Raw genomic sequence first — 27191 nt, 5'->3', positions numbered from 1 at the left:
GACTATAACACATAGAAGACAACAGAAACAGAATTAAATGTAATGACACATACCGTGACCAAAAGAATAAAGAATGAAAATGCTGTAGCTAAGATGATTTTAATTTACTTTCGTTTTACCCGTTCGCATTATATGATTTTATATTTTATAAATCGTTATTTGATTTATTGATATATGCGCATAGATAATAATGGCTAAAAATGTTTTAAAATTGTCAAATAAAACTAATCATTGCAAATGCATATTAAATTAAAAATGTATTGAAACTATCGAAAAACACTCATTTGAGCTAAATTGAAAAACATATTATGATAAATTCATAGAGTAAGGCCTAAATTGGATGAGAAAGGCTCTCTATTTTCTTTTTTGGTATTTTCTATACTTATTTTCATTCCAATCTGTGAAAAAGTCTCCGGAATTTCACTAAGTTGGACAAGTCAACTGGTTCATTTGTTGGCTTTTTTTAGCACTCACAGCTACAAAACCATCCTCAATTACAAAGCCAATAACACATTCATTGTTATTCTTATGTCAATCAAAAGAGAAAAGTGGTGTAACCTAAAACCTTTGGACCATTTCATCTTTATGCTTATGGGGGCTTCATGTCCCCCCTGGCATCAACCTCTTCCCAAGGCCATTCGGCTAGAAGCCCAGCAAGTCTCATGCATGAAATTCCCCCACCCTGCCTACCCTCACTACAAACTCTCCAAAATTTCAAGGTTAGGAAGATCACCCAGCAGGATAGCCATATGCCAAATAGCACGGAAATGGTGGTGCCTCCACACCAATCCAATGTAGACCCCCTCACTATAAGAAAAACTAGATAGTGCAGGACTTAGGCTCACAGAACCCCACTGAATGAATGATGCCCTGCTAGCCCAGACCATAAATCCTATAAACTTCCAACATTGCGAACATGGAGATGGGGCAGAATACATACCAATTCACCCTGGCAGTGGCTGGCCAATGCATTCATGGTCCATTCGCCCATTGTTTCTTCTATCTCCTTGCAAACTCCTAGTATCTATCCACAAGCAGTCCCTCAACATCTCACATCATTAATGGAGATGAATACACCTCCTGCCACCACCCTCATGTATATTACTTCTCCAGCTGCCCGATGTGACCCAGCCTTACCACACATGTGGAAGGTGGTGGGTTGAACTTTTGAGGCCTTCACCATTAAATTTGTTGATTGCATCAAGATCCTCGTATGCACCCTGATCGGGGGTTCTTCTCGAGTGCTACTAGATTGCATAATATGTTGGCCTTATCCTAGATGAGGATTTCATCTAGCTGCTTCAACCTACCTTCCTCCTGTTGGGGGGACTAGATCAATTTAAGGGGTTCAGTTTGGTAGGAGCATCCCCAATTTTACAAGAAATCAGCTAAACGATATCCTTCCCTCCTTACATGATTTGTGATTACATAGTTGAAATTCTTGATTACCTCCCCCAAATGCTGCACCAACCTAGCCGTTCTCCAAATATGACTAAGCTTATCCCAATTCGTCCCTTGGCTTAATTTCCTAAGAGTGTTGATTATGAGTTGGGAGTCTCCCTCCACTATTATCCTTCTATGTCAAATTGTAGTAGCTAGGATTAAGCATTTTTGGGCTCCTGTGAATTCTGCTTCATTGTTGCTTTCCTGACCGCAATAATCCATGTATATAAACCTGGTCTCTGCTCTGTGATCCCTAAATAACCCACCGAACCCTGCAAGGCTTGGGTTTCCTTTCGAGGCACCATCAAAACTTATTTTAATGAAGCCCTCAGGGGGGTGATGAAGGTTTAGGTTGATTCCACTTGCCCTGAGATTAGTTTCCAAGAGTCAGGGGCTATCATGGTCGGTGCTAGCTTAAGACTTTTGCGGATTCTAGCTTCTTGTGGTTTGGCTTGCCAATATTGCATCAAGATCCTCATACACACCCCAGTCGGGGGTTCTGTTCCAGTGCTACTAGATTGCATATGATGTTGGCCTTATCCTTGATGAGGATTTCATTCAGCGGATTCAACCTACCTTCCTCCTGTTAGGAGGCCAGATCAATTCAAGGGTTCAGTTTTCTAGGAGCATCCCCAATTTTCCAAGAAATCAGTTGCACAATTTCCTTCCCTACTTACATGCTTTGTGATTACATAGTCAAAATTCTTGATTAGCTCCCCTAACTCCTGCACCATCCTAGTGGTTCTCCAACTGTGACTAAGCTTATCCCACTTTGTCCCTTGTCTTAATTTCCTAAGAGTGTTGATTACGAGTTGGGAGTCTCCCTCCACTATTATCCTTCTATGTCCCATTGTAGTAGCTATGGTTAAGCATTTTTGGGCTCCTGTGAATTCTGCTTCATTGTTTCTTTCCTAACCGCAGTAATCCATCTATATAAGTGTGGTCTCTACTCTGTGATCCTTGAATAACCCAAAAAACCCTGCAGGGCCTGGGTTTCCTTTCGAGGCACCATCAAAACTTATTTTAATGAATCCTTCAGGTGGGGTGGTGAAGGTTTGGGCTGATTCCACTCACCCTTAGATCAATTTCCAAGAGTTAGGGGCTATCATGGTTGGTGCTAGCTTCAGATGTTTGATGATTCTAGCTTCTTGTGGTTTGACTTGCCAATCTTCTGAGGTCCATTTCTCTACTAGGATAGTTTGACGTATATTTTGGATAATCCCATCCCAAACTAGCTCCTAGGTCTTACCTATTTTCTTGAAGATCCTATGGTTTCACTCCTTCCAGATAACCCAAAGTGTAAATCCAAGGACTAAATTCCAGGCTCGGTTGAGTATTGGGCTAGAGAATGGGACATGGCACCACAAAAGGATGGATTCTCTTATACTTTGTGGGTCTCGGTCCATTCAACCAAAGAGATCCTCAATTTGGTCTCATTTCTCAGTGACAAACGGGCATGCATTTAGAATATGTTCCAACTCCTCAATATGATTTCTGGAAAGAATGTACTAGGAAGGTCCATAAAAGCCGCTCTTTTGAAGTTTATCCCATGTTAAAATTCTGCCTCTACAGACTAGCCATAGAAAGGTAGCCACTTTTGGCCACCATTTGCCTCCCTAGATTTTTTTCCATATTGTGTGTTGATTCTCCTCGCCCCAATCCACCTTTAATCTGTATGTCTCTTGGATCATGTAGGTGCCTTTTGTTGTATATCCTCATCTTAGGATGTTCGGCCCTTGTTGTCTAGTTATTCTTATTCTTCTGGATTCGAGCTCTCAACTCTTTTTCTAACTGCCTTCATTGATTCGAGTTTGGTGGTTACATATGTAAAATTTGACTTGGTTATTATATTAAAGTTAAAATCCAGAACTACATTCAATAATAACTAGTGAAATTAAAATTATAACCATTCAAAATTTATTTTATATAATTCATATTTATAATAAATAAATTTATATCAAAGTAATCATTTGTTTTTTACTCAATTATCAATTTTTCTTCATATGAAAAAGAGGTTGGGTCTTAAAGCTATTTAAACATTTAATCTTTACACATTTTCTCCATTTTTCTTTAATTTATTGTGCTTTGGATTTTAATACATTTTTTATATTTTAATAATTTATACATTTTTATAATAAATTTGATATTGAAATATTAACATAGCAATTACATCCAATATAAGCCAATTTTATTGTTTCTTTAATTAATAATCTTCTTCAATTACTAATTTATAATATCATTATTGAAACTCATTAAATTGTGTTATTAACAAATTAATGCAAACAATACTTAGCAAAATACAATGAATATTGAAATAAATGTATTCCATTTTGCAAGGACAACATTATGAGGATATGGTCTTATGTTATGCAATATTATATTATTTGAATTAAATATCTTTCTTAGCTATCATCACTTCATATGTTTCTATTAAATGTTTTTTTGGTTTTATTTACAAATTGTAAATTTAATAAATATGTTATTTATTTGTTAGTTATTAGAAAATGATAAACATGTTATTTTTACTTTTTTGTTATAAATTAATAAATATTTTATTTATTTATTATTATTATCCATTAAATATATATTTTTTAATTATAAATTATATAATTGATTTATTCTAAATCAATGAATTTGGACATTTTCTATAGGCTCATATGTTCATTCTTTTCTTTTCCATAAAGTTCAATAATGTTGATGTCTATGAGAGTTGTTATGATGCTATGCCACTCACATTGACTTTAATGATATTTGGAATAATATTATAATTATTGTAAAAATAATTTGAAAAATATACTATGATAAATTCAGAGTAAGGCCTAAATTGGATGAGAAAGGCTCTCTATTCAGCTTGTTCATATTTGTTTTAGTTATAGCCGGTTGCTTAATAGTAACAAACATGGTAATAATCGTTAACAAATATTATTAATATAGTGAAAAAATGGTCGAAATTCTGAAATCAGAACGACTGTCTTGAAGCCTTCCATGCACAAAACTTTGGGCTTTCGCTACATGGCAGGAATCAATCTCGAAGAAGAACATTGCAGTTCGAATATTATTTGCTTTGATTTGCTTTAAGTCATAAGATTCGCAATCTAAGCAGATAAGAAAAAAAAAAAAAATTAGTGTAGAGCGATTTAGCGATTTTTAACGTGATTACTGGCTGTTGCAGCATCGTCGCAGGCCATCGGAAGTCCAATATCGACGTTGCTCAATAATTCTTCTGCGCAACAGCAACCCAGGATGATGAAGCGAAAGAGAAATATGTTAATAATTCATTGAGTTGATTGGCTACATTTATGCATTTAATTATAATGATCACTGCCATAGGGTCCACGGCTCGCCGAGATAATGTGATAAGAAATTTGACTTGTCCTTTGAGGGATTTGTTTCATAGACTTATGCGGTCGATACGGCTTCGCATCACATGGAGCGAGTTGTAGAAAATAACTCGCGATAACGAATTCACGCAAAAATAATTGTAATTATAAATCATGCGATAACGAAACAACATAGAAAAATGCACCCGGACCTCTCAATTTAAAAAATTCCGAAAACATCATTTCAAAAATAGGTTATAGTCGATGTCCGTACAAAGAAATGTTGTTTAAGAGATATTGACATTCGTTTTGATTACAATCGTCAATTTTATTAGAATAATCTTTTTCTTTAAACAAATGATGATCACCTAAGCAGTACTATTACTTAGCAATCATTTTTTTATTTTTAATTGGGAGATTCCTCAAAAAGTCTTCAATTTGCAAAGGAGTTGTCTATAACGCGACTTTTTGAAAGCCTTTCTGGCGGATTTTTCCGGTCGAAATCCGGCAAGAATTATTGGAATGGCAAGTTTGATAGCTAGTTTCTGCATAATGAAAGCGTCCCAGGGGTTTTTCAGGGTGCTGAATCCAAATATGCAGTTAAAAAACCATTTTAACGGCAAGAAATCAAGATTTGACCTCAATTTCTTCGCCGGATTCCGTCACCGGAATCTTCAAAAAGTCGCATTATAGACAACTCCATTTGCAAATCCCTAGATTCCAATATAATGTTAAAAATAATCACTCAATTTCAAAGTAATTTTAAAGATAATGCATTTTATTGACGTGGCTTTCTTATTATTACTATAAATAATAGTGAAAGAAACATTAACACCTACCAATCTTTTAAGTCCAAAAGATTGGCATTTTAAGTTAAAAGATATCATCTTACGTCTATAGCTTATAGAATTTGAGAATAATATAGCTTATGATAAGTTGTTTCTAGCCTAGGCATTGTTTAGATAGTAATTTTTTTTTTTTAATAATGTTATTATGAATGTAATAAAACACGGTTAGTTTTATGTTAGAGATCAGAGTATTTTTAAATTTAATTATGCAAAATAATAAAATAAAATATTGTATGATCTATTAGTGTTTATTTAAATTTGATATTTGAAAATGAAATTAGATTGTTATATATTTAGTGTATTTTTAAAATTTAATTTATATAGTTGTAAATCAATTATATTATTGGATCTCAAGAATAAATAGAAGACCATTTTGTATGAGATATTTTTACCTTTTACCTCTACATAAAAATAAAAACTTATATTTTTCAATTAGTTAAAATATAATTAATTAATGAATATATATTTATATTTTTTAAAGTTTGAAAACTTTGTATTTGTATTTAAATAATATCTATTGAGGCCGGTCTCATCAACTAAATCTATTTTATATTTCCAAAAAAATAATATGTGATAGTGGAGTACAATGAAATATTTCAATTATTATGAAATAAATATAGTATCAAGCAGAAAGTAGTATTCAACATTCATCGGATAATTATTCTTAAATAATTAGTGCCTTTGGTTTTAGATACATCTTCGATTTTGTCTTTCTTCCCTCCGTTAGAAAGTTTTATCAAATTGAATTTTGATGGGGCATCCAAGGGAAATCCTGGTATTGTTGGTTTGTGGAGGTGTATTCGGGGATTGTAACTCTACAACTTTGAGATTTTTTGCATACAGTTGTGGGTCTACAAGTAATAATTTGGCAGAGTTTTAGGCATCAGAGAAAATCATACAAATTGTTATTCATGAAGGTTTTCAATTGTTGCAGATTGATGGTCATTCGAAGATTGTTATTCACTATGTACAAAAGCTTTTAAATGGTCAATCGCCAGGTAAGATTCTGAAGCATTGGCAGTCGGAAGTATTTTTGATAGCTTGAACCTCTTATTATGCAAATTGGAATATGTTATTGTCCAACATTCCCAAAGATTGGCTAAGAAGGTTGCATATTTTTTGGCAAACCTTGGTTATCATTTTAAAGATTTTGATTTGTATGTAGCTTGGCCTCTCACTAGATCGAAGATGGATTTAGAGTCCCTCTAAGGCTTATTGGAGGCAGACAAATTTATCCTCAATGGGGGTGGTTCTCAGCATGCCAGGGATGCTTCATAGTGTGTGATCCCCTCACACTTGTCTTCTTTGTGTAATGGTGTGGCAATGGATAGTTAATTTCAATGTGTTTGATATATGGGTGAGTTGTTGCTTTAAATGCACAAGTATGATAATGGGTTGGCGAGTGTACGTGCTCTGTGCGGAAGGAGGCAAGGACTTCTCCTTGTCCTCCATTATTGGTTTCTTCCTGGTAGCATTTCACTCCATTCCTCGTTCGTAGCAGTGGTATTCATGGGTTTGTTTTAGTATAACACAGATTTGGTTATTCCTTTATGTGTTGGTGACTTTCCTTTGGATTGTCACGGGCTTGAAGTTCTTAGTATTGGCTCCGAGTCATGAATGTGGTTACTTTTTCCTTTTAATTCTCAATTTCTTGAGAAATTCTCTGCTACCTTGGTGGGTATTTGTGGTTAGTGGTTTTTTTCCATGTCGGAAGAACCTTGTGGTTGAAGCTCTAGTCCTTAGCTCCCTATGTCTTTTTCAATTTATACAGAGTGTTCAGTGGTAGGTTTTTATTTGTGAAATTCAAGTTTTTATTAGAGGTATGGGCCCAATTTCTAGCGTCTCTGCATCAATTCTCACTCTTATGAATGCTCATTTTTTGTTTATGAAAAAAATTTCGGTGTAAATCACATGATAATACCTTTGTCAATGTGTTTCGAACCAACGAGTGCAGTTCATTGTCAGGACAAGTTGAATAATCAGATCATGGTTGCATATTACCTTGTGTTATTTCATTGCAATGTCATAAGTTCAACTATGTGCTAGCTTTGGGTACTGTAGTGTGATGTGTGGGTGACGACTTAGTTTTTTTTAGATGCGGTTTTAATGGTCCTCTGTCTTGTCTTTTATATAATCTTCTTCACATACATTCTTCTTGTATCTATCCATAATGTTCTTTGGCAACACTCAGAAGAAGGAGTGGTGGTACTAACATTGGGCACAAAAGGGTTTTCCCTTTTTCCTACAACTTTATTGCAATGGTTTTCGATGTTATTCCTTTAGAGATAAGAAAAGAAATCTTGTTGTTGAATATGAAATAGTTTGGGGAACGAACATATCACTCTGACTCTGAATTGGTGGGGAAGGACATGAAATGGGTCCCTGATCCTGATAGGTTCTAGAAAAGGTAACTCCATTTTATGAATTCTATGGTTCTTCATCAAAAAATGGTAACTCTCTTGTGCCTTATTTTTAACGACAAACAAGTGGAGACCTATAATGTTTCTCCTCTTTGGAGGACATTAAGCATATGTTGTGCAACCAATGTTTATGTCTGGATAACGTGAACTGACGTCTTGCTTGTGTGGAAGGCTTCTTTGTGAGTGACTCTATCTTTGGTGTCCTTACAAATCCTCTGGATGATAGTGCTCAAACACCTTCTTTAATTTGTTGGGATCGTGACTAGCAATGGTAGTTTTAGGTTTTCTTATTCTCAATTTTCAATATGTTCTACAGGTTTTTTTCTTTAGGGTAGTTTGCATCTTAACTCTATTTGGGTGCATGGAGTTATGGAATTTTTTGTTTGCTTGTATGCTCCATCTCTTTTGGATTCTTGAGGAGCCACGTATCTTTGAATTTTGCTATGGGATGTCTTTGGATAGATATTAGTCCTTGTATATAGTGTATTCCTAGCATATGAGCTCATGGGTATTGGTGGTATGATGAAGAAATTCTTTCTGTCTATCTTTAGGAAACATAATTCTACTGGCTCTCTTTAGCGAAATGGCTACAATGCCTTTTAGTGTTAATTCTAGCTTAGTTGTAGCTCATGTACATTGTTTCATTTGTAATTTTATTTTCCTATTAGTGGAAGTCATTCTCTTTGACCTGCGCTTGTTGAAAGGCCTAGGCTTTTCAGGGATGGTTGTATCACCTCCTAAGATTGTGCGACTCAAGGTATATTATGAACATTGTTGTGAGTTTGTTGGTTATTTTATACAAGGCATTGGTTGGTTTTGGATGCCTTCGGCCTACTAATGGAGGATAGTCTAGTGCATCGTTGAGCTTCTATTGTTGGATTTAGTGTTCCCATTATTGGCTTTAATTGGCTTTCTATTATGTGGTTATTAATTATGTAAATGTTGAACTAGCATCTGTCTGCTATGAGTTTTTGTAGACCTTGGATAAATTTTTGTAACTGTTATTCATGGTCTTGGGTAATTTTCCTATGTTATTGATTGTTGGGTTAGCTGGTACGGTCACATGCAATTCTTCTATGTTACTGGTTGATTGGGTTAGTGGATATCTAAGTAAACTCTAGAAAATATTGCTAGTACAACCTTCTTTTGATAATGCATGTAAATTGCAATCATTTGTTAAAAAAATTGTTCGACATTCATTTTTAGAGTCGAAAACTACTTCTTTGAATTTAAATATTTTATTATACAATATTATTTTAAAAATTAAATAAATCAAAAATAAAATTAAGGAAAGTGAGCTTTCAAATCTAAATCAAATTTAATTATCTTGTTTTAAAATAAATAAAATTACTAATTGTATTTTATTTTATAAGTTTATATTTTAAATATAAAGTAGTATTAAAAATAAAATTTGATTTTTAAAAAAATATTTAAAAAAATAATTTTTATATTTATTTTATTTTATTAAAATTTTCCTTTTTTTATTGTTTTAAAATATTTTAAATCTTATTCATTTTCCAATTTTTAAATGAAATTAAAAAAACATATATCCTCCCAATTTTATAATAAAATTTAAAGGAATTAGTTCATAGGGTGTGGCTTAGTTGGCAATGGTCATGATATGAAGTATTGTGTAAACTAAGAGATCGAAGGTATCCCCCAAGTAACCCGGTCTACGGAAATGACAACTCGTAAGCCCCAGAGATAAAGTGTGAACAATATATATATATAGGCCACACTCGCAATCTGTGATCATCATAGTAGATACCACACAAATACAAACCCAACCCAATAATATATATATATATATATATTCCTCAATTCATCTTCCTCATCTCTCAAAGCGGATTGTTGCATGGAATCCATGGGTTGAATGGAATCCATGGATAGGCCACACTTGCAATTGATCATCATGGGGCATATTAATTAAAAAATATTGAAAAATGATAATAAAATAAAATTTTAATAAATAAATAATTTAAAATATATATTTTTAATTTTACATTGAAAAAATGAATATAATATAAAATATAGTTGTAAATTTACCAAAAAAAACAAAAAAAAATGTACTAGTTGATTACTTCTTTAGTTAAAAAAATATATAAATATAAGAAATAGTTTTTCTATTTTTTTAACATTTATGATCTAGATCATTTCCATCATATCACATTGCATATTATTATTGGTATATTTAAAATTATAAAAGATATTATCTATATATAATTAATATATATCTATTTTAATTTTCAAAGAATCTTAGCTTGAGTGGTTTAATTTTTTTTCTTATTTTGTGTTGTTTGTGTGTGTGTGTATTATGGGGAATCGGTAATTGAAACAATCTCGTACTCACATGATACAATGCCAATTCCTGCTGCTACCACTATAGCCTTGAAGTGGGTCCTCGTCACCCCAGTACAAGGTCATGGCTTGACAACAAGAGAATTTGAGCATGGGACCTTCTACTCATATTTACTTGGCATTTTCACAAACTTGCTAAGTGAGCTCCCCCAAGAGAGCTGATATTAAAAAATGTTAAAAATAATAAAATTTTAAGTTGAAATCAATTTAAAATTATGATTTTATGTGTGTGTGTGTGTGTGTTGTATAATGAGGTGACGATTTCTCTCATACGATGAATTTCTCATCGAAATTCGACAATTTTTTTTTAATCTAACCACGAGACTGTTTGAATCATTTTTTTTAATCGTGGAAATAGATTCGACATCATCAATAATCCTTGGGGCACCCAAAATTTTGAATCTTGGCAGTTGTAACTTGGATTTCCAAAAAACATTGTTGGATTTCATCAAAATCGTGCTAGATTTTCCATTCTTTTCCACACAAAGATATTTCCTTCTTAAACTATATATATATATATATATATATATATATTTCTTTTTTATCTAAAACTCCAACCTCCTACTCAAGTGAGGATGGGATAAGGATGCTTAGAATTGGCTATCTCATTTGAGGATAAAGGAGGAGATCATCTTGCTGAATAGGAATAATATTTAAAATAGTATTACTTCTAAATTTAAAAATAATTTGTGGGCGATAAAGAGTTAGAGAGAAAATAAACTATGATACTATGTGGAGGGGTCAACCCCAATATCAAAAACAAAAACTGCATTTCTATCTTTATTAGTGTTAAGAAGAAAATGAACATTGGTAAGATAGGAACCAATTCTTATGACTATCATAGTGAAATTAGGCACTGGTTAATTCCTAAAATACCATGGGATGAAAGAGTTTGTCACTTGTACAATACTAAGAAGAATGAAAACCACTTTCTCTTAGATTGTTCACCTTACAATCACATTCAATCTATTTTTCGGAATATTTGTCTCAGTACCAACCTTATTGATCTTCTAAGCCAACAAAATGATGGTTATATGGGAACATTTTCCTCACTTCTTTTACAACTTTAGACTAAGATGTTAAAGAATTCTAATTAATCTATTACCTTCTTATAGATATGATAAACCTTATAAATATTAATGGAGGTTCTTCTTCATCATCATGATAAATACTAAGTCTTTTCATTTTAATTGATTATAATTATTTTATTTTACACAGCATATTTATATTAGATTATAGAATTATTTTAATTTACAATTAAGATATTAAGAGAATTTACATGTATTTATTATTATTATTATTATTAATTTTAAAATAATAATTTTTTAAAATAATTTATTTTATTGTATCATAAACATTGGCATACAAAGTTCATTATTGTGTTTGCTCACCATCTGTTATATACCTAGGGGGGATAATATGGGGTACAAAGGGAGGTACCCAAGGTAATAATGTAATAATGGGATGGGCCATAGTAATAAATAAGGCGGTTAACCCATATCATGTAAGGGACCACAAGTAGTTAGTAATAATGTAATGGGCCCATGGTATTAGTTTGATGGTATGAGGGAACCATGGTAATGATCCATGGTATTGTATGTATGAGGCCTATATAGAGGCTAGAGACTCCACATGGAGAGATGTCAAGGAATATTGTATGAACAAGCATATGGCTTGTGGAGTTTTCTCCTTCCTTAAGGAGTGAATGTATGGTGTTGCCCTACCTTAAGGGTTTGATCAATAAAGAATCATTTCTATCTATTCAGATCTTGTTATTTCTTGGGGCTTATTTGCATTGTATTATATTTTTATATCAGATCTATAACAGGTGGTATCAGATCTATAAAAAGTGGTATCAGAGCACTTTCTTGGCCAAACAGTGGAGAAATGTTTTTTTTTTCAGTATTTCAGGGTGGTGAGTTTTCAGATCAGATCTATACGTGTTGGTGCAAGATCTGCAAAATCTAATTGCAGATCTGGATTCTATGTGAAAAATACCCCATTTCAAAAAAAATTCAGTCGAATCGGAGTCTGGATGAAGGAGATATCCCTGATCTAAAAATCAGTGGTGTTGCAGACAATTTTTCGGGGCAGCAAGTTTGCGGCCCAGATTTGGACGTCTTGGTGCAAGATCTGTAAAATCTAATCATAGATCTGGATTCTTTGTGAAAAAATACCCAATTTAGAAAAAAAAAAATCATTTGAATCGGAGTCTGGATGAGGGAGATATCGCTGATTTAAAATTAACTCTTTTTTTTTAGAATTTTTGGGTGACGACGGGAGAGTTGCAGCGCAGATTTGAAATTCCAATGCTTGGATCAGGATTTCTATCACATGGACAGATGCAAAATGGTTGTTCCATTTCCAAAAACAGGTCATAATAGGGATTCTGAGCAATATTGATGGAATTGTGGCCATTTCAAATTTTCGCTAAGTAAGTGAATTTTTGTAGAGTTGAGGCTTCTGTGATCCATAACAAGTTTATGATAGATTTTTCGGCGAAAATCACATGAGAAACCATTTGTCAAACCCTCTTCATGGAAAATTTTACAGGAAAAGATGATAGCCCTACTATTGAAGAATTCATACAAGAACTAAAGTCCAAATATGAGTTATTTTGGAGGTCTCTAGTACCGATTTATTTGAAAGAAGAGGCCGGCATATGGTGGAACTCACTTGGCATCAAAGACTTGTCCAAATTTTCGAGTGAAGAATTAGAAAAACTCCTTATGGACAAATGGTCTTGTGCTAGAAAAAAGAATGAGACACGTAAGAGGTTATTTTCTACTGGTGTCTCCTTATTGCAAGTTCAGGGATTGATTCAGAAGGAGAAAATCATTGTGTCTATAAATCCGAGTTGCAAGAAAATTCTCATAAATGTCAACTTGGCAAAAAAATTGCAAGTGCCAACAAAATACAAGGAGCACACACAGGTTAATAATGAGCAAGTGGAAGTTTATAAAGATTTTAAGATTTCTATGGACAAGTATGTATTGCATTATGATTTTTATGGTTCAGATATGGCTAATGAGGATGTTGTTTTGGGATACTTGTGGATAGAATCTGTGGGTACTATCAATATTAATGTGCAGAAGAAATTCCTAAAGCTCTGGTATAAAAAGAAGAAAATTACATTACAGGATATTTCCCTCAATAAACAGGTAGAGTACATGGAGGCTGAAGCAGAAGATGTTCCAGGGACTGACATCTCAGATGATGAACTAGTGATGATCGACAATCAAACACAAATAGAGGCTGAAGCAGAAAAGGTTACAGGTGCTGATACATCAGATGAGGGCTCAGTGGTTGAAGTAATATTGGAAGATAAGACACCACAGCAAGCACCACAACATGCACCAGATAACAGTCAGGCTCCAGTAAAGGGTGAATTAAAGAAAAAGACACCGTGGGTTAAAACTTCAACATATCGTCACCCACATCACCCCACAAGACAACAACCAACAAGATAGCAACCAATTAGCCACAAGGACAACAACCCCCGCAGGACAGATAGAGAGGAGCGAAGATCCACCTACTACACATCAACACAGAAGTGCTACCACGGTCAACTTCCATCTCAAGTGAGCGAGGCACGAGCGAGATCGAGGGTTCACCTTTCTCTTGGATGGCTAGATGCACGTGCATGGTACCAGTGGACTACTCTTTTGAGTTCGAATATTATTTGCTTTGATAAGAAAATAAGCAGATAAGATTATTATCCGCAATCTAAGCAGATAAGAAAAAATATTAGTGTACAGCGATTTAGCGTTATGTTGAGGATTATGGTTTATTGGATTTTAACGTGCGCTAGGATTTTGTTCTTTCCGTGATGTTGAATGGTGGATTACCGGCTGTTGCAGCATCGTCGCAGGCCATGGGAAGTCCCGGTTGACCCAATCCAATGTTACTTCTACTGCTTCTCGACTCGACGTTGCTCAATAATTCTCCTTTAAGCGAAAGAGAAATATGTGTGGCATGCTTGGGATTAATAGAATTGATTGGCTACATTTATGCATTTAATTATAATGATCACTGCCATAGGGTCCACAGCTGGGCGAGACAATGTAATAAGAAATAAGGATTTCTGGGTGGAGTGCGGAGGTCTTATTCTGTCCAGGCTGCTCAGGAAGATGCTTGACAATCCCCATCGTTTTGTCTGTTATTGCACTGCCTTAGAAAACGAACGAATGAATATCAGGGTTGTGCCCAGATTTCCTGTGTGAGGAAGTTTTCTTTGTACACTGAAAGCTTACCACAATGAAATATCAATGAAATATTAATTAGGGATTTGTTTATTCTATATTAATTAGAGATTTGTTTATTCTGGTAGGATCTTCAATGATATTAGTTTTTGCATTGTTGAAGTTGATCTCATAGCATCAATGCAGTTTGAATACAGAACAAATACTATAATTCTCCCTTAAAAAACAATAAAGCTTAAAATGCCAGAATATCATATTAAGCTTAAAATGCCAATGCTGTTCTTGACAATGACGAAGAAAATGGTGACGCTATTTGTATGATTGGAATTTACAATAATCATTTCAATGCAACAAAATCACCATGGCAATTTGACTTGTCTTCACATCACATGGAGCAAGTGAGTTGTGCGGTCGATACGGCTTCGCACCACATGGAGCAAGCGCTATCAGATGTAGAAAATAACTCACGATAACGAATTCATGCAAAAATAATTGTAATTATAAATCATGTGATAACGAAACAACATAAAAAATGAACCCATACCTATCAATTTAAAAAATTCCGAAAACATCATTTCAAAAATAGGTTATAGTGGAGGTCCGTACAAAGTAATGTTGTTTGAGAGATATTGACGTTCGTTTTGATTACAATCGCCAATTTTATTAAAATAATCTTTTTTTTTTTTAACAAATGATGATCACCTAAGCAGCACTATTACTTAGCAATCACTTTTTAATTTTTTATTGGGCAATTCCTCAAAAAGTCTTCAATTTGCAAATCCCTAGATTCCAATATAATGTTAAAAATAATCACTCAATTTCAAAGTAATTTTAAAAATAATTCATTTTATTGACCTCGCCTTCTTATTTTTACTATAAATAATGGTGAAAGAAACTTATTAACACCTACCAATCTTTTAAGTCCAAAAGATTATCATTTTAAGTTAAAAGATATCATCTCATGTCTATAGCTTATAGAATTTGAGAATAATATAACTTATGATAAGTTGTTTCTAGCCTAGGCATTGTTTAGATAGTAAATTTTTTTAATAATGTCAATATGAATGTGATAAAACACGGTTACTTTTATGTTAGAGATTAAAGTATTTTTAATGTAACTATGCAAAATAATAAAATGAAATATGGTATTATATTTAAATTTAATATTTAAAAATGAAATTAGATTCTTATATATTTAGTGTAGTTTTAAAATTTAATTTATATAGTTGTAAATCAAATATATTATTTTGATCTTATGAATAAATAGAAGATGACCATTTCGTATGAGATATTTTTACTTTTTATCTATACATAACAATAAAAATTTATATTTTTCAATTAATTAATGAATATACATTTATATTTTTTAAAGTTCGAAACTTTCTATTTGTATTTAAATAACATTTATTGACTAGATCCATTTTATATTTCCAAAAAAATAATATGTGATAGTTGAGTATGATGAAATATTTGGATTACTATGAAATAAATATAGTATCGAGTAGAAAGTAATGTTCAACATTCATTGGATAACCATTCTTAAAGAATTAGTGCCTTTGGTTTTAGATACATCCATGATTTTGTCTTTCTCCTCTCTCTTAGAAAGTTTTATCAAATTGAATTTTGATGGGGCATCTAAGGGCAATCATGGTATTGTTGGTTGTGGAGGTGTATTCCGGGATTGTAACTTTGAGAGTTTTTTGCACAAAGTTGCCGGTCTTCAAGTAATAATTTGGTGGTGTTTTAGGCATTAGAGAAAGACATACAAATTGTTATTCATGAAACTTTTCAGTGGTTGCAGATTGATGGTGATTCGAAGATTGTTATTCACTATGTACAAAAGCTTTTAAATGGTCAACCTCCAGGTAAGATTGTGAAGCATTGGTAGTTGGAAGTATTTTTAATAGCTTGAACCTCTTATTAATTGGAATATGTTACTATCTAGCATTCCCAAAGATCGGCTAAGAAGGTTGCATATTTTCTCGCAAACCCTCATTTTCATTTTAGAGATTTCTATTTGTATGTAGCTTGGCCTCTCACTAGATCAAAGATGGATTTAGAGCCCCTCCAAGGCTTATTCGAGGAAAACAGATTTATCCTCAATGGGGGTGGTTCTCAGCATGCCAATGATGCTTCATAGTGTATGATCCCCTCACACTTGTCTTATTTGTGTAATGGTGTGGCAATGGATAATTAATTTCATTATGTTTGATATATGGGTGAGTCGTTGCTCTAAATGCACAAGTATGATAATGGATTGGCTAGTGTACGTGCTCTATGCAGAAGGAGGCAAGGACTTCTCCTTGTCCTCCATTATTGGTTTCTTCCTGGTAGCATTTCACTCCATTCCTCGTTTGTAGCAATGGTATTCATGGGTATGTTTTAATCTAACACAGAGTTGGTTATTCCTTTATGTGCTAGTGACTTTCCTTTGGATTTTTGTGGGCTTGAAGTTTTTAATATTGGATCTGAGTCATGAATGTGGTTAGTTTGTCCTTTTAATTCCTGATTTCTTAAGAAATTATCTACTACCTTGGTGGGTATTTGTGGTTAGTGGTGTTTTTCTGTGTCGGAAGAACCTTGCTCCCTATGTCTTTTTCAATTTGTACAAAGTGTTCAGTGGTAGGGGTTTACTGGTGAAATTCAAGTTTTTATTAGAGGTATGGGCCTGATTTCTAGTGTCTTTGCATCAATTCTCACTCTTAGGAATGCTCATTGTTTGTCTCTACCTTGTGTTATTTCATTACAATGTGATAAGCTCGACTATGTGTTGGCTTTGGCTCTTGCAGTGTGATGTGTGGGTGACGACATAGGTTTTTTTAGATGTGGATTTAATGGTCCTTTGTCTTGTCTTTTCTATAATCTTCTTCATAGAAATTCTTCTTGTATCTATCCACAATGTTCTTTGGAAGAACCCAGCAAAAGGGGTGGTGGTAGTAACATTGGGCACAAAAGTGTTTTCCCTTTTTCCTACAACTCTATTGCAATGTTTTTCGATGTTATTCCTTTAGAGGTAAGAAACGAAATCTTGTTGTTGGATACGAAAGAGTTTGGGGAATGGCCATATCACTCTGACTCTGAATTGGTGGGGGAGGACATGAAATGGGTCCCTGATACTAATAGGTTTCAGAAAAGGTGACTCCATTTTATGAATTCTCTCGCTCTTCATCAACAAATGGTGACTCTCTTGTGCTTATTTTTAAGGACAAACAAGTGGAGACCTATAATGTTTCTCCTCTTTAGAGGAAATTATGTGTATGTTGTGCAACCAATGCTTATGTCTGGATAATGTGGATCAACGTCTGGCTCGTGTGGAAGGCTTATTTGTGAGTGATTTTTCCTCCGGTGATCTTACAAATCCTCCGGATGATAGTGCTCAAAAACCTTCTTTAATTTGTTGGGATCGTGACTAGCAATAGCAGTTTTAGGTTTTTCTATTCTCAATTTTCAATATGTTCTATATGTTTGTTTCTTTAGGACAATATGCATCTTAACTCTATTCTGGTGCATGGAGCTATGGTATTTTTTGTTTGCTTGTATTCTCCATCTCTTTTGGATTCTCTAGGAACCACGTATCTCTGAATTTTGCTATGGGATGTCTTTGGATAGATTTTAGTCCTTGTATCTAGTTTATTCCTAGCATATGAGGTCATGGGTATTGGTGGTATAATGAAGAAATTATTTTTGTCTATCTTCTGGTAACATAATTCTACTGGCTCTCTTTAGCGAAATGGCTACAATGCCTTTAGTGTTAATTCTAGTTTAGTTGTAGTTCATGGACATTGTTTCATTTGTAATTTTATTGTCCTATTAGTGGAAGTCATTCTCTTTGACCTGCGCTTGTCGAAAGGCCTAGGCTTTTCAAGGATGGTTGTATCACCTCCTAATATTGTGAGACTCAAGGTATATTATGAACATTGGTGTGTGTTTGTTAGTTATTTTCTACAAGGCATTGGTTGGTTTTGGATGCGTATATGCTACTAATGGAGGATATTCTAGTGCATCTTTGACCTTCTATTGTTGGATTCAGTGTTCCCATTATTGGCTTTAATTGGCTATCTGTTATGTGGTTATGAATTATGTAAACGTTGAACTGGCATCTCCCGGCTATGACTTTTTGTAGGCCACTTGGATAAATGTTGTAACTGTTATTCATGGTCTTTGGTAATTTTCCTCTGTTACTGATTGTTGGGTTAGCTGGTATGGTCACAGATAATTATGTTACTGGTTGATTGGGTTAGTGGATACAAAATATTACTAGTACAACCTTCTTTTGATAATGAATATAAATTACAATCATTTATAAAAAAAAAAATGTTCAACATTCATTTTTAGAGTGGAAAACTACTTTTTCAAATTTAAATATTTTATTATATTATATTGTTTTTAAAATTAAATAAGTCAAAAATGAAATTAAGGAAAGTAAGCTTTCACATCTAAGTCAAATTTAATTATTTTATTTTAAAATAAATAAAATTACTAATTGTATTTTATTTTATAAGTTTATATTTTAAATATAAAATAATATTAAAAATAAAATTTGATTTTATAAAAAGAATATTAAAAAAAACAATTTTTATATTTATTTTATTAAAATTATAATTTTTTTTATTGTTTTAAAATATTTTAAATCTTATTCATTTTTCCGATTTTTAAATAAAATTAAAAAATATATATCCTCCCAATTTTATAATAAAATTTAAAGGAATTAGTTCATAAGGTGTGGCTTAGTTGGAAATGGTCATGATATGAACTATTGTTTAAACTAAGAGATGGAAGGTTCAAATCCCCCGAAGTAACGTGGTCTACCAAAATGACAATTTATAGGCCCCAGATATTCATATCGACCCCATATCACACAAATACAAACTAAACCCAATAAACAATTCATATATATATATATATAACTACATTATATTCATATCTTCTTCAACTCATCTTCTTCATCCCTCAAAGTGGATCACACAAATACAAAATCAACCCAATAAACAATTCATATATATATATAACTACATTATATATCTTCTTCAACTCATCTTCCTCATCCCTCAAAGTTGATCGTTGCATGGAATCCATGGATAGGCCACACTCAATGTGTGATCATCATGGTGGATATTAATTAAAAATATATTAAAAAACGATAATAAAATAAAATTTTAATAAATAAATAATTTAAACTATATATTTTTAATTTTACATTGAAAAAATAATATAATATAGCTGTAAATTTACAAAAAAAAAAAAAAAAAAAAAAAGAGTGTACTATTTGATTACTTGAACTTTAGTTTAAAAAAAATATATAAATATAAGAAATGATTTTTCTATTTTTTTAACATTTATGATTTAGATCAGTTCCATCTTATCACATTACATATTATTATTGGTATATTTAAAATTATAAAAGAGATTATATATATATATATATATATATATATATATATATATATATATATATATATATATAGATATAGATATATATATAGATATATATATATATTTATTTTAATTTTCAAAGAATCTTAGCTTGAGTGGGTTGGTGAGAGTTTCTTTTTCTTGTTGGGTAGGTTCAAGTCCCTGAAGACATATTGTGATTGACCCAATAATAACATTGATAAATAGTTGTATCTAATGTAATAGTAGCAACCAATCTATCAAAGTTATTGTTTCTCTAGATATTCTCATTCATATATATATATAGATTCAAAAGAGTTTAAGTTTTTGTTTTCTTGTTTTTTTTTTTTGTGTGTATGTATTTCGAGGAATCAGTAATTGAAACAATCTCGTACTCGCATGATACAAGGTCCATTCTAGTTGCTACCATTATAACCTTCAAGTGGGTCCTAGTCACCTCAGTAAAAGGCCATGGCTTCACAACAAGAGAATTTGAACATGAGACCTTCTACTCATATTTACTTGGCATTTTCACAAACTTGCCAAGTGAGCTCCCTCAAGAGAGATGATATTAAAAAATTTAAAATTATGATTTTATGTGTGTGTGCACACACGTGTGTTGTATAATGAGGTGATGATTTCTCTCATACAGTAAATTTCTCATCAAAATTCCACAGCTCTTTTCTTTTAATCCAAATGCGAAATTGTTTGAATCATTTTTTAAATTATGGAAATAGATTCAACATCATCAAGAATCCTTAGGGCAACCAAAATTTTGAATCTTGGCAGCTGTATCTTGGATTTCAAAAAAACATTGTTGGTTTTCATCAAAATCATGCTAGATTTTCCATTCTTTTCCACACAAAAATATTTCCTTCTTAACATATATATATATATATATATATATATATATATATATATATATATATATATATATATATATATATATATATATATATAATTTTTTTCTCTTTTAGCTAAAACTCCAACCTCCTAGTCAAGCGAGGATGAGATAAGGATGCTTAGAATTGGCTATCCCATTTTAGGACAAAGGAATATATCATCTTGAATAAGAATAATATTAAAAATATTATTACTTCTAAAATTAAAAAGAATTTTTGGGCAATAAAGAATTAGAGAGAAAAGAAACTATAATACTATGAGGAGGGGATCAACCTCAATCTCAAAATAAAAAATTACATTTCTATCTTTATTAGTGTTAAGAAGAAAATGAACATTGGTAAGACAAAAACCAATTCTTATGAGTGTCATAGTGAAATTGGACGTTGGTCAATTCCTAAAGTACCATGGGATGAAAGAGTATGTCACTTGTACAATACTAAGAAGAATTGAAACCACTTTCTCTTAGATTTTTCACCTTTTTTTTTTTTTCTCCCCTGGGAAAAAGTCGTAATTTCTATTAAGGTAAGAAATTACATTTTTCATATGCCGAAGCATTCAAGTAGAGGCAGCTGTGCCTATCGAGTTCAGTCTGTAGACTGTATAAGCAAAAATTAACATCATTCTCCACGCAGGGAGCTGTCCAAAATTGTTACTGAGAAGCATATCAAAATTTGTGTCTGTTGCTCTTCGCAGAGAGCCATATAGATCTATAAATATTTACAGCAAAAAAACAAAATATAAAACTGTAAATGGGCCTTAATGCCCATTTTCCATCTGGTCATCAAAGGGCCTATGGTAATACTGATAGAATGACCCTTCTCTTGCCTCCTGAATCAGCCAATTGTCTCCTTGCCTGTGCGCTGCCTCTTTGGAGAGATGGTCAGCATCAGTGTTTTGTTCCCTGTAGATATGAAGACAAGTAAATGAATCAAATGAAGTTATCAGCCTCTTTGCCTCATCAAGAATGTGCCTTAATGTAAATGCGTGACAATGTGATGCACCAGACAGCCAATTGCATACAATTTTGGAATCACCAAATAATTGGAGATGTCTACAGTGTTTAAGAATGGAAAAATGTATGAGGTGCTTGGCAGTGCATAGTTCAGCATAGTTATTAGTTCCTCTGCCAAGGTTGATTTGTATTTTGTAGCTGTGTGAGTCATTAAGGTGTAGTATTGCTCCTCCCCCACACCCCACCTCCTGAGCTGAACCATCAAAAAAACCCCAAGGTTTAGATTTGTCAATGTCCAGTTGTCTCAAGATGCGAATTGGACCAGTGTGTTCTTCGTCCGGAATTAAGTTGTACTCTGCAATGGTATGAAGAAGGATAGTCGGCCAGTGGGGGGCCTTAAGGTTGAAGATGGCCTGGTTCCGGGCAATCCAGATTGCCCAGCAAGCAAGAGGCGGTAAGTTAATAGCTTTCCCCGAATGTTCTGTGTTCCAGTTCTCCCATGCTTCCACTATACTGAGTCCTTGCCAATGTCTCAGATGCGGGAAATGAGAAATGAGGTCATTCCAGAAATGAATTGTGATCCTGCAGGTCAGAAATAAATGTAATGTGCTTTCTTCGTCCTGGTGACAGAGGTGGCACCGGAAGGGCCCATGGAAGGAGCGCTTCATCAAGTTAGTGCCTGTAGGTACTTTGTCGAAGATGATATTCCACATAAGCAGTCTAGTACGCGGGGCAGACTTGAGTTTCCATAGTGTCCTCCAAATGGGCTGAATGACGGGAGGTATGTGAGACTCCATGAGCTTTAAATAGCCGAGCTTCGGGGTATAATACCCATGTTTTGAATAAGCCCATATGATTTCGTCAGGACCATCAGTAAGTCTGATATGAGCTTGTGAGAGTGCATCCGTATATTCAGCCCATTCATCATGCCATTGTGCCGGAATATCTAGTGCTTGTGCATTGGTCCAAGCTTGATGAAGAAATGATGAGTTGGCCTGATCCCCAATGTGCATGATGTGAGTGATACCCCTGTCATTAAGGTGTTGGATGATACCTTCAGAGAGTCTGTGAGTATTTCCACATCCAACCCAGGGATCCAGTCCTATTCGGACAGCATTGCCAGCCTTGATGCGCCAAGTTAAACTTTCTCGGAGTAATGAAAGGGTACCAATGACAGCTCTCCAGATGGATGATATGTTGTGATTAGCTCTCCGTTCACTACATATCCAGTCCATCACATTCATAGGCCAGATGTATTTTGCGCATGCAACCTTGGTCCAGAGACTTTCTGAGGTGAGTAGTTGCCAACCAAGTTTGGCAGCCAGTGCTCTAGAGAAGAGGTCAAGTCTCTTGATACCCCATCCCCCCCAGCGCTTGGGTCGCGCAATAGTGTCCCATTTCACCCATGCAAAGATTCTGCCCGGCTGGTGACCCTTCCAAAGAAACCTGCTACAAATATGCTGTAATCTGTTGAGAATGCCCTTAGGTATCCAAGTCAGAGCCATCCAGTAAACTGGAGTGGCCTCAATCACTGCCTTAATAAGAATGAGTCTGCCTGCCCGGGAAAGATAACGGTGATACCAAACTTGTAATCTCTTTTCCACCTTGGCAATCAGCCACAGCCAATCAGCGATCCTGTAACCATTAGGCTTCAATCGGAAGCCAAGATATTTAATACCATCTGCCAGGGCCAGGTTGTTATAGGGAAATCGCTGATTTGCATATGCAATTTCATTGACAGAGCATCCATATGAGGTGATGGAGGATTTCTGTACATTGATCATCATTCCAGTAGCATGTTGAAAAAGATGAAATGAATTATGGAGGGTGGTGGAGTCTCCAATACCGCCATTAAGAAAGATAAGGATATCGTCAACAAATAGAAGGTGAGTGAGGATAAGATGATCAGTGATCTTGATCCCAGTTAGCTGGTGTCTTTCACGAGCAGAAGAAAGGATTCTACTCAGCCCTTCCATGATGAGTAAAAACAGCAGGGGGGAGAGAGGACATCCCTGTCTAAGTCCTCTCTCAGAAGTAAAGAATGAGGAGGCTTCCCCATTAAGAAGTACACTGTAAGAGACATCAGTGATACAGCTCATAGTCCATTTGATGAAATCATAGGGGAAGCCCAGGTGAGTAAGCAGCAGCCTCAGATATAGCCAATTGGTACGGTCAAAAGCCTTGGAGAGATCTACCTTAAGGATCATGCCTTTCTGTCTTTTGATTTGCATGGTGTGCAGCAGTTCTTGAGCAGATGCGATGGCCTCATGGATCTGGCGATGGTGTAGGAATGCAAATTGTTCTGCTGAAATGTGCTGAGAAAGGATAGGCTTGAGCCGGTTGGCAATGGTTTTAGCAATGATCTTGTAAAGGCAATTGCAGAGTGATATAGGCCGGAAATCATCAAATGTGCAAGGGGCGTTAGACTTGGGTATAAGAGCTATGAATGTAGATTTAATGGCAGAGGAGATACGACCTCTTTTTCTGCTATCTTCAACTACATTCAGGAGGTCATGGCCTAATAGATCAAAGAATGCAAGATAGAATTCTATGGTCCATCCATCAGGTCCAGGACTCTTGTCTTTCTTGAACCATTTCAATGTAGCTTCTAATTCTGCCATCGTCACTTCCTTCTACAGTTTGTCCGCATCTTCCTGCTCGATGTATCTGGGAAAGAGTTCGGCCACTCTCATAATTTCCATGATATTTGCCTATACAGGTGCTTTATAGATGCCTCTAAAATGTTCAGTGGCTAATCTGGTCAGGTTCCGCTGTGAAGTGACAGTGTCCCCCTGTGCATTCTTTAATTCCCAGATAGTATTAATGACTTTACGTCCATTTGCAAACTTATGATAAAATTTGGTGTTTGCATCTCCTTCAGTGAGCCATATAGCTCTGCTTCTGAGTCTCCACCCTTCTTCTCTTTCTTTCAGAATTTGAGTACGTTTGGCAATCAGGGTGATGTAATTCTCCTTACTAACTGCGGAGGGGAAAGTCCCATCAGAGGATTCCTCAAAATCGGCAATGACCTTTTCAGCTTCCTTTAGAATTAAGTTATCCTGAATGCGCTTATGGTGAGCCCAGTTCTTGGTGATCTGCTTAAGTTCCTTGAGTTTCCTCACAAAACCCACTGAGATATCCTCATCTTCTCTGATTGCGTTGGTTCGCCAAAAGTTATGCACCAGATGGATAAATGAGGGATCTTGAAGCCAAGCTGCATTGAACTTATAGGGGCTCTTAATTTTATGGGCAATATCTTCAGCTTCAAAGAAGATTGGTCGATGATCGGAGATGCCCCCTGTGCCAACCCATTGACGGACTCTGGGGAGTTCATTGACTAGGGCTTCCTTAATAAGGAATCTATCTAGTCGTCTAGCAAGGCTCTGGTCACCACTCCTGTTATTGGTCCATGTGTATTGGAGCTTAGCAGACGGAATGTCGACCCAGTGATGGTCCTCCAGCAAGCTTGATATAGTATCAGTGAGAGAGTTGACCTGAGCAGAGTGTCCCCATGATTCACTGAAACCAATAGAGAAGTTAAGATCCCCTCCAAGTATAATATTATCTGCCTGAAACAGCTCCGATGTAAGAAGGTTACTCCAATAATTTGCTCGATCAGAACAGGGACCATATACATTGATAATCCTGATGTCATTAACAGCTGAATGAGTACAGATATCTAGTCCAATAAACCCTCTCCCCCCAAAGGTGTTCTTGATCTCCACAGCTATGTTATTGACCCCAATGGCCATTCCCCCTGATCTTCCGGACGCATCCAAAGCATGGAAGGTCCAGGATGGAAGCCAGCCAGAGAGAGTGCGAATGAGGGGATCAGCAGGACAGAGAGTCTCTTGTAGAAAAATGACGTCCATCTGAGATGTTAGGAGAAGTCTCCTGAGGGCTAGTTTTTTGGCTGAACTAGCAAACCCCCGACAGTTGAATGATAAAAATTTCATTAGGGAATGGGAGCAGGGCCATTCCTTGCTCTAAGGGCCTGAATGATGGTTTGTTGTCGCCCCAGGGCGACCTCTGAATCAGCAGTGTGCCTAGCCTTGGATATACGGGAGGGTCTGCCCCTGGAGGACTTGTGATATGGAGTATGACTAAGATCAAGTCCAACAGCATCAGGTCCTCGGTCTCTTGAGCGGGGCCGGAGGGAATAGCAGGGCGGAGATGGTGATGAGATTCGAGAAGGGGAGGCCAGTGACGATGTGATTCTGGATGGAGGATCCACCGGTGAGGGCTGTGGTATGGTGCACGAGAGTGAGGAATGCAAGTGATTATACAGGGGAGGGGGCGCATGTGAAGTAGAAGGAAATAATGAAATGCTGGATGCAGATGCAGAAAAATGAGAAGATATGCCCAAAGTCATACATGAAGGAGGAGTGGACAGAGAAAAATTAGGTGACTTGCCCGATTGCTCCAAATCCTCATGTCCAATGGTCGTCTGCAAATCAGTCGAGACCGGCTGCGGGTCAGTGGGTACCCCAGCATTTTCGCCAGTTCCAGCGTTCTCTGGTTCATCCACGATCGGTGGGGGATCCGGTACCTCAGTGTTCTGAGCAGGCTGTGTCTCAGGTTGGGTGTCCTGCGGCTGAGGGGCTGCATCCTCAGTGCCATTTGTACCAGATTTCTTGAGGAGTGGGCAGTCTCTGTATAGGTGGCCCACCTTGTGGCATCGGCGGCATCTATATGGTACTCCTTCATAGTCGATGATCTGCCTGCGTTCAGTATCCCTCCATTGGATCGTAATGTATTCCAGCAGTCCCCCTCTCGTGTCCAGGTTAATGAGAATCCTGGCGTAGGCCATCATTCCTGTCTGCTGATAGGATTTATCATAGCCCATATAAACACCGATTGCATTACCAATCCTCTTGAAAATGTCCTCGGACCAGTACTGGAGTGGTAGTCCTGGTAGCCTAATCCATACTGGTCCAATGCCAATTTGCTCCGTCTCAGGGTCGAAGAGTGGAGTCCATCTTTTCAGAAGCACCGGTGCGTGGTCAAAATGCCAGTATGATGAGAGGACCCAATTAGTATGGTCTGCACGCGCGAAACGGAGTGCGAACCATCCCCGCACGAAGGTCTGCACAAATGGGATATCTACCAGATGGTGACCCCAAACATCAGCTGCCCACTACTTCAAACGTGCTGCCGAGTAACTACGGCCACAGATGCGACCGACCAAGACACGGTCCGCAAAATCCATGGTCTCACCCCAACGAATGTCTTCTTCTAACCGGAGAAATACGTCCTCCTCCCTAGATTTGAAACACTTATATTTCCGTTTAGGGCCCCGAGAGGGGGGATGGCGAAAGGGTTGACCAGGCAGAGGCGGGTTCTCAGGCCGTGTA

At 35.5% G+C, this 27191-nt stretch overlaps 1 protein-coding gene across 1 annotated transcript; it reads right to left on the bottom strand.

Moving 5' to 3' along the window:
- Window positions 1-24548: 24548 nt before the first annotated feature.
- LOC149147066 (uncharacterized) lies at window positions 24549-25709 on the bottom strand. The gene has a single exon (XM_089441705.1). The coding sequence runs from the start codon at window positions 25707-25709 to the stop codon at window positions 24549-24551; it is 1161 nt and encodes a 386-aa protein (XP_089297831.1).
- Window positions 25710-27191: the final 1482 nt, after the last annotated feature.

This window comes from Pinus tabuliformis, chromosome 9, assembly GCF_031772625.1.
Source record: "Pinus tabuliformis cultivar Carrire ecotype Pingquan chromosome 9, CPIR1, whole genome shotgun sequence".
Classification (NCBI taxonomy): domain Eukaryota; kingdom Viridiplantae; phylum Streptophyta; class Pinopsida; order Pinales; family Pinaceae; genus Pinus; species Pinus tabuliformis.
Note: the sequence above shows the minus strand (reverse complement) of the source record. Positions and strands in the feature narration are given on the sequence as shown.

Excerpts from the sequence above, each read along its gene's own strand:
- LOC149147066 (XM_089441705.1), bottom strand. The coding sequence starts at position 25,709 with ATGGACGTCATTTTTCTACAAGAGACTCTCTGTCCTGCTGATCCCCTC.